This window comes from Rhagoletis pomonella, unplaced genomic scaffold (genome assembly GCF_013731165.1).
Source record: "Rhagoletis pomonella isolate Grant_MI unplaced genomic scaffold, Rhpom_1.0 Rhpom_scaffold_00006, whole genome shotgun sequence".
In the NCBI taxonomy this organism is placed as follows: Eukaryota; Metazoa; Arthropoda; class Insecta; order Diptera; family Tephritidae; genus Rhagoletis; species Rhagoletis pomonella.
The window spans coordinates 31,610,503-31,619,071 of NW_023458560.1; the positions used below are offsets into that span (position 1 = coordinate 31,610,503).

Sequence of the window (8,569 nt, forward strand, 5' to 3'; positions counted from 1 at the left end):
CTGCTAATATCAAATAAAACTTTTTCCATTTGCTATAAAAGTCTTTACTAATCAAGGACCGTCACTCCAGAATCATTACCCAACAACTTGCAAGAACAACAACAACAGAGACCCAATAGCAGACCATGGAGTGGTTTAATACCTTTCCCTCTGGTCCAGCGTCTCAAATCTGTCGAAACAGCCCACTTCCTGGAGCTATCGTCAGTTGAGCTTGACGACAACGATTGGCAGGGGGTTCCACAGGGTGGTGTCCTTTCCCCATTACTGTTTAACTATTATACGACAGTCTGGTCTACGCAACCGGAACGACCCAGATTTACTTCTGACTAAGGATTATCACTCCAGAATCATTTCCCAAAAACTTGCAACAACAACAACAACAACAGAGACCCAAAAGCAGACCATGGAGTGGTTAATCCCCTTCCCTCTGGTCCAGCGTCTGAAATCTGTCGAAACAGCACACTTCCTGGAGCTATCGTCAGTTGAGCTTGACGACAACGATTGGCCATTACTGTTTAACTATTATATTTCCAAACTCCCTCAACAACCAGAGGGAGTCTCGATTGTCTCTTACGCTGATGATTGTTCGATAATGACGTCTGGAAATGGAATTGATGTCTTGTGTTCGAAAGTAAACTGGTATCTCTCCGAGCTTTCTCGCTTCTTCACTGCTAGGAGCCTAACTCCCTCCCCTACAAAATCCCCTGCGACCTTGTTTACCACCTGGACAAAAGAGGTCATACTATCGCTGGGTATTCACGTTGATGACACACCTATTCCGACGGTGAATAAACCAAAAATACTTGGAGTAACTTTCGACAGTCTTCTCTCCTCTGCGCACACAACCGCAATTGTCAACAAAGTAGCCGCAACAAGGTCCTCAAGTCCCTGGCCGGCAGTACCTGAGGCAAGAAACGTTGCTGGCAACATACAAATCAATTGGAGGGCCGGTACTAAATTACGCAGTACCAGTGTGGTCGCCGGGACCAGTAGGACGCTGTGGATGAAGCTGCAGACAGCACAAAACACAGCATTTGGGACAGCGACCGGATGTGCTCTGATGTCGCCACCTACACGACGAGGCAAAAATGCTCCCCATACACAATGCTCTGCTGCAATTCTTAGTAGGGAGCCACAGACGTGGACACCCGAACAGACACCTGCTTTCAGAGCAGCCCTCGCCAAGGCATGTCAGAAGGCATCTATACGAACTGACGGACGAAGTCCAGAGGTTCATAAAGCAACCTCTGGACCCGTCAGCATATCGACAGGGCCTGAGCGGCATTCACACGGAGTCAGTCTCAAGTTACGTAGACTCCAGACCTGTGAATGCCGTTCTGGGCACACAACCACCTGACGTAGACGAGACGGAGCTTCGTCTGCCTCGGGAGACTCGGACCTCAGGTTTTTTTTTTTTTATTTAGGATAGGAGGAAAGGGAAAAGAGAAAAAACTCCCAGGAAGTTTCTGTTCAGAATTGGCCTGATAACCTATGAAGCGGTGTCCTGGGTTTCGCAGTTGTACTCAATGACTATGAGGCGGTCACTCACAAACTTACAATGTCTTGTATGCACCACGGGCACAATGTGCTCCTGTCCCACGGCAGACAGCGAAACGATGTCCTACAAACTTCACCAGAGAGGTTGTGGAAAATAGAAAGTGTTGTCATATCGGAATATGTAAACGTTCAGATCCTGACCGCAGTGCACACCTCAGCAAATATTTTTATTCCAATCAAAACACCATTCACATGACAGGCTGTTCCACACACCAGAATGACTCCGTGGCATTAACTGGGCTCGAATCGTAACATCGGTTCACGGATCGAAAACCATACGAAATAAAATTACGTGATACGTCAGTCGTATAAGCTAAATGGGATAAAGAGTACGTTGACGTATGGCATTCTGAACGTTTGGAATAAACTTTTCTGTTTATTTATTCTTTAGAACGTTCCTGATGATATGTTGACGTATATTTCAAACGCATTCTGTTTATTCCGGCTGTGAAATGGGATTATCCGGAATGTATAAAGAAACGCAGCCAGTATGTTACGATTCGAACCCTGACCAGACCCCAAATCTTACAGCTGAACATAAACTCAAATTGGATATTCGGAAACCGTTAAGCCAACACAAGTCAGGAAAAGTGGCAAGAACACTTGAGGTCCCTGAAACTTCATTGCTGGTACGAGTAAGCTACGGTTAACTGTGAGGTTCCTATCGAACCCTTCCAAGTACTTTAGACCAAGTGTAGATATCATTCGATAACCGGCAGTCGTCGGACCTCAAGGGATGCACGAGCTATATTAGCCGAGAATATAATACTACGTCTTTCGACGAATAATGCCAAACGCCGAGAACTCAAAATAATTCCCAAGCTGACAAAAAAAAGGGCCAACGAGAAGTCAGAAGCCTTCAATGCTATTTGTCGCGACAATGTATGCATGTAGGTGCTTAAATATTTGGTCACACGGAAATAGACTACCTATTCATGATTCTCAGCCGATATTTTCCGATAATTGTCCTTTCGCCAGTAGAGAAGATACTTTTGGCTTTGTTGTTCTGTACTTAAGGTACCATAAGAACCCAATTTAAAAATCACATGGCTTCCATGCTTCTCAGCAAAAGCTACCCAGTTGGCTCGACGAAAGCCTATGCGGCAAAGACAAAGAAAATCCCAGAAAAACAATCTACTTAAGACCGGCTCTAGATGTCCTTTAATATCACCTGAACACCTTCACAGCGAGGCAAATTTTTATTGGGAGGATTTAAACTTCAGCCCCGAGCAATCTGGATAGTCGTGTAGCCTCTTTGGGAGATCTGTTTAGTTTACACAGAAATATTCACTTTTCAAACTAACACCGGGCGTGGGAAAATCATGATGGATTGATGATCTTCACCTAAGTTATTCGATGAAACTGGCCTAGAGCTTGGCCAGCCCTGAAATCAACCCAATTTGCGGATTTTTTACAAATCTTATTCTAAGGGCGCTTTGGACCCAACCAAAAAGGAATCCGCGACGATGCTGACGAGAAAGATTATGAATCATAAGTCTGGTGGATATGTATGTACTACTACAACAATAAAAACAATAGGACCTGACAGTATGTTGACAGGTCTTCAGTGATCTTTCCCTGCGAGATTTCATGAAATCTCGTCCTGTCAATGCCGTACACGGCCTGTAACTATCTGCTTAAGTAGAAGATGAGCTTCAGTTACCTCGTGAGACCCCTGCTAATCTAGCACCTCAAACTCTTTTTTATCCAAAAAAACACTCCGACATACCTAACACATGCCCAAATTGTTCACCCTTTCACTCACTCTTCTAACACTGCTTTCTTTCTCTGGTCCGACCGCGTTTCCTGGCTTTTGGTTGAGCTGGACGACAACGTAAGTTGCATACCAGGTTAATAAAGAAAACGGGTCAAGAACCATCCGGTGTAAAAAACTAAGTGGCAGTGTAGTTGTTAAAAGGGGCTCATGCCTTATAACTCCTGGAACCAGTGGATGCCAACCTGGTATTCAGCTTACAGCCGCGGTTAATGTTGAATCTGGTGGAAGAACACGCCAATGAGCTCCTCATTGAGATAAGTTGGACGAATGCTTTCCTGCCCTATTACAATAAGCCGAAGAAGAAGCTGCAAGCCAACACAAAAGGTCTGGAAAAGTTCTATCCGATGATGCAAGGGCCTTCCGTCGCAACAGTCGCCAAAGAGCATATCCTGCTTGGTGTCGTGGATGAAAAACATGATAATAGCACAGCCCTAAGTTAACAGTGGTATTGGGCCAAAACTGAGATAACAGGCATTGATGTGAGATCACCAGCACGATACAAGAAGGGGCGTGCCAGTATTGGTGGGGGGATTTGAAATATTTCTTGGTGCGACCAAAAGCCAGACTGGAAATCTCTATGGCCTACACCCTGGACAAATCTTGATAGACGGATATGCAGAACGCTACGAGGTCCCCGGAAAAGCTTTTTAAAGGTTTCTATAGATTTTATATAGAGTATAAGTTCTCTCTGATAGTCGCTTCACTATTTCTACGTGTGGGAAAGGATGCAAATATCTTCTCAGTGGAAGTTCTATTTATCTTAAAAGGCTATACGATTTCTTCTTCGTCCTTTAATTCCACTAAGACCGCGCGCCATCTGGTTAAGTTTGCGGCAATCTCTTAGATTTCATTCTAGCTTAACAGGAGTTGCTTTCCTCCCGCTTTACTGTTCTTCCTGACGTTTCGTTGGACTGCCAGGGCTCCTGCCTCAACCGATTAAAATGTTTCATTCCATGCCTTATTTGTAATACTGCCGTCTTCTTTGCGCAATGTGTGACCCATCCACTTCCAAATATGCCTCCGGATCCAGATGTTAAGGGGCTCCTTGTTAGCTTTTCTGAGCAACTTCTCATTTGAGATTGTCTCAGGAGAAAAAAATTTTGATTATTAATCTAAGACATCGGTTTATAAAAACTTTCAGGTGGCTAGTTATTGCAATGGTGACTTTCCACGAGTAGCAACCATAGAGTAGTATCGATAGCATATTGTACTTGAAAAGCCTGATCTTTAAACTGGATTTTAGCAACCAAAATATTCCCAATCACCAAAATGAAGAGAGGGGTTGGGTGTATGCACCATGTCGAACTCCACTGCGCACTTCGAATGCCTCAGACAGCTTTATCTTAAGAAGGCCAAAACACCTAACTTTGTCGTGCGTAGCATTAATAAAAGCGCTGATTTCTTCGGGCACTGCTCCATGTCGCAGAACTACCCAAAAGACTGCTCGATAATGATCCCTACAGTGTTTATATGGTCTGTGCAGGAGAATCCCGCGCATGAACTTCGCCACAACAGGTAAAATTCAGATACCATGCCAGTTATCACAATCCCTCAGGTCGCCCTTTTTCGGAATTTCGATAATCATGCCATTCGTCCACTCATCTGGGAAGCGGCGCCTTTTCCAGGTAAAACTTTGTAAAACTCCTCTAAACTCTATTTTGCGAAGGCAGGAGAGCCTGTCTCTATCAATATAAAGAAGGACGCACGCTTGGAATAATCCAAAGGGCAAATAATATGTATTACCTTGGATTGGTCGGAAAGAAGTGGTCACATATACCGATTTGCAACATAATTATAGTAATAATAAGCATATTTAGGTGCTTACACTATTGCTAAGTGTTTGGCCGAGCTTCTCCTTCAATTTGTGGCGTACGTATTTTTGTTGTACACAAGTGGAGGTACCTACAGGAGGAAAATGCTTTTTATTGGAAAGCGCAAAAATATTGGTCGTATAACCGACTTTCGGTTTGGACCGGAAAAGTGTTGAACTTACCGGTAGTCCATTTTTTTTAAATAGAACTAACCTGCTTTTATCGGTTATTCGAAAAAATATGAATGACCAGGTCGGGGATGTTCTATCTTTTAGTCATATTACCAACTTTCGTTTTCGACCGAAAGTGGGTTAAACCTTCCGGAAGTCTATTTTTTAACCGGAAGTCCATTCCAGAAAAAAAGTTTCAAAAAAAAAATTACGTATTCTTGTCCTCAGAATCCGAATCTGTGGTAAAAGCAAGCCTGGGGCATTTGAAAAAATGAACTTCCGGTCAGTTTAACGGTCAAAACTGGAAGTCGGTAATATGTCAAAAAAATAGAGAATTCCCGACTTGGTAATTCATATTTATTCGTTTTCCAATAAAAAACATTTTCGTTTATAAATTTATTTATAAAATACATATAGAATAATTAATTAAATAAATAAAAACATTTTCGTTCATTTTAGAAGTACAGGAAGATTTGAAATTCGAAGGTCATTTAGAGTTTGAAAAAGGCACTTCTTAGAAAAAATTTTAACAAAATATGAGTTTTTTTTCAAAAATTCCGAGTTTGTAGCAAAAACATATCCTATTTACAAAAATGGACTTTCAGTCAGTTTAATCCACTTCTGGTCGACATCGGAAGTCCGTAATGCGACCAAAAGATGGAGCGCCTCCACATTTTTGAGTTTTCCAAAAACAAAAAAACATTAGCCTTCATTTTTGAAGGGGTGGGCGGCTGGTCTAAGGCACTCTCACTATATATGTACATATCGATGGCTGAGTGGAAGATCGACCTATCTCGGCAGCCAGTTCGAAAACGCCCTATCTCAGAAAATTTTTGAACAACGCTCTATCTCAGAAAACTTTTCAAGAACGCCCTACTTCAGAATTTGATTGAAAACGCCCTATCTCGGAATTTATTTGAAGAACGCCCTATCTAAGCTGCCGATTCAAAAACGCCCTATCTCAGCTTATTTTCAATATATTTTCGTTTGAGATAGGGCGTTTTTGAACCGAATTCTGAGATGGGGCGTTATTCAACCAAATTCTGAAATAGGGCGGTTTTCAATAAAATTCTGAAATAGGGCGTTTTTCAATCAAATTCTGAAGTAGGGCGTTCTTGAAAAGTTTTCTGAGATAGGGCGTTTTTGAACTGGCTGCCGAGATATGTCGATCTTCCACTCAGCCATCGATATACTTTCTATAACAAAACATTAACTTACGATCTGTTTAATAGATCAAGGACAGAATGTTTAGAATTATAGCAAACTAACGCGTGGCACCAGTCCCTTGGTATACAAGCAGCAATGATGGGATTTCCCTGTAAGATACCATCTCGCACATGTCGGTTAGAAGAAAGCGAAGAGGAATCTATCAGGAGTTACTATTAGCGAAGTAAGTCCCTCAATGATTCAAAACGTTTTGAATCTACCCACATATGTATATCGATGAAAACAAATTTTCAAATGGGTTAATTGTATTATAGGCAGTTACTAGGAAGGACTGTAAACCATTACCAATCTTTAAGTTGTGGTTTTAATGTTGTGACACAATTGGAGGAGCCTTTTTTAACCGCAGAATTTTGGGATTACCTGCTGAGTGGTGACTGCGCAGAGAAGGTGTCGGACCTGGATTCTATCGAGTGTAGGTACATACCTCCAGCCTCTCAGGTACGGCGGCACAGCCTTCTGCTGATCAAGTAAATTACACTGCTAACTAGTTATGTTGACGTAAGTCAAGCTATTAAATCATTAATTTCATTGACAAACTCACAGCTCCTGTTATCAATCAGCAAAAAAAATACACTTTAGTTTTCTCTCGCTAGACTTTCTTACAAACGGCAATTTCAAATGCGTATCGCAGTGATCTTACAGGCAACAGCAATAAAATCTAACTTCGAAGAGTATTTGCTTAATACCTAATTTTAGTTCTTCTTACTTACCACCATTTGCTGTAAGTCCGCATTAACAGAGTCGATACGAAATTTCGACAGTCCATAGGCTTTCATCTTGGACATACTCAACGTACCCATGCCGATACTTTTACGAATATCCGGCACCTCCATGGGATCTGGAATCGGTGCACCCGGAAGACCCACTGGATCTTCTTGCTTAAAGTGCTCAAGAACGGCGAATAGCTGTGCAGCTAAACGATTCTCGGTTACACGTACATTATGATCGTCTTTTGCATCGCTGGAAAGATCAACCTCTGCGGAGGATTCCGTTGATGAAGCTGAAACAAAGAAAACAATATACATACATACATTTTTAATTTTAACTTTTATTTTGCGTATAATGCAAAGCTAGTTTACCATCGTCCTCGTCTTGTATTAGCGCATCACTAAAATACAAGCAAAGAAATAAGACAAAAGATAACGCGATCCATGTGCGCGTTTGAAGCATCTTTTTTTCTGGTCGAGTGTAAACAACAACAATTTATCAGAAGCACTTTTAGCGCCGATCACAAGAACAATAAAACATTCATTAATAAACAAGAAACACTGAGTATTGATTCAGATACTTCGATGCTCGCTTATAAAATAAGCCGTCCGGAGATGCGCGCACTATACGGAAGGCAGCACACAAATGGAATTGTAAGTCGAAAGCTAAGCTGCTGTAGCCAGCCAGACAATTTGATATTGTCTAAGAAGGAGACTCTTGCTCAGTCGCCTTTGTGTGGAGAGTGACGAGAGATAAGCGCTACTGGAAACGAGATTACGAAATCAATTTGAGCGCAATTGATAAGGGATTAGAATGGGGTGTGCGAAAAGGAATCTTTAAATACATATTTAAGAAAAAAAGCGGGAGTACCAGATACTCAGGAAATTGGTTGTGTAAAAACATCGGTGTACGGCTAGACAAAGCATAAAGAGGTTAGAAATTTAAAATTAATTTTATTTTGTTAATTTTAAGGCAGGTTTTGCATTTCCCTTCCGAGTGAATTTAAATCAAATTCGCTTTGAAATTAAATTGGCAGGGGTTGAAACTCACTCGGAAGTAAAGTCTGGACCAATACACGACTTTTTCATATCAAGAAGCAGTTGCCAATTTTCTGCTGGGTTAACGCAAATTTTACGCTAGAGCTGTATTAAAAATATTTTAGGTCGCTTTGTCTAGAATTTTCACAACAATGAGGGATGATAGTTAAGACATCAGACATTAGTTTTGTGAAAAATGCAGATGCGAGGATATTGAATATAAGCACTCGATTTCCCTTTTGCTGATCGCTAATAATTTCTTGATACTTATTCCTTCTTGGT

General features: G+C 41.5%; 2 protein-coding genes across 3 annotated transcripts; one reads left to right on the plus strand and one right to left on the minus strand.

Moving 5' to 3' along the window:
• The first annotated feature begins 6,458 nt into the window (after positions 1 to 6,458).
• On the plus strand, positions 6,459 to 7,896 carry LOC118741673. Of its 2 annotated transcripts, none has more exons than XM_036473645.1 (3): positions 6,459 to 6,705; positions 6,797 to 7,009; positions 7,086 to 7,896. In XM_036473645.1, the coding sequence occupies exons 1-3, from the start codon at positions 6,653 to 6,655 to the stop codon at positions 7,174 to 7,176; spliced, it is 357 nt and encodes a 118-aa protein (XP_036329538.1). In that variant the 5' UTR covers positions 6,459 to 6,652; the 3' UTR covers positions 7,177 to 7,896. The 2 variants fall into 2 exon arrangements, with proteins under 2 accessions (XP_036329538.1, XP_036329539.1); XM_036473646.1 differs by having other exon boundaries at positions 6,797 to 6,958; positions 7,136 to 7,896.
• Positions 7,235 to 7,943, minus strand: LOC118741866. The gene is made up of 2 exons (XM_036473841.1): positions 7,622 to 7,943; positions 7,235 to 7,542 (listed from the first exon to the last, which is right to left on the minus strand). Exons 1-2 carry the CDS (start codon positions 7,710 to 7,712, stop codon positions 7,235 to 7,237), a joined length of 399 nt encoding a protein of 132 aa, XP_036329734.1. The 5' UTR covers positions 7,713 to 7,943.
• Between the last annotated feature and the right edge of the window lie 626 nt (positions 7,944 to 8,569).

Coding starts and splice junctions, on each gene's coding strand:
- LOC118741673 (XM_036473645.1), top strand. CDS start 6,653: ATGTCGGTTAGAAGAAAGCGAAGAGGAATCTATCAGGAGTTACTATTA. Junction 6,706..6,796: donor CAGGAGTTACTATTAGCGAA/GTAAGTCCCTCA, acceptor ATTGTATTATAG/GCAGTTACTAGGAAGGACTG. Junction 7,010..7,085: donor CACAGCCTTCTGCTGATCAA/GTAAATTACACT, acceptor ACAAACTCACAG/CTCCTGTTATCAATCAGCAA.
- LOC118741866 (XM_036473841.1), bottom strand. CDS start 7,712: ATGCTTCAAACGCGCACATGGATCGCGTTATCTTTTGTCTTATTTCTT. Junction 7,543..7,621: donor AATACAAGACGAGGACGATG/GTAAACTAGCTT, acceptor TCTTTGTTTCAG/CTTCATCAACGGAATCCTCC.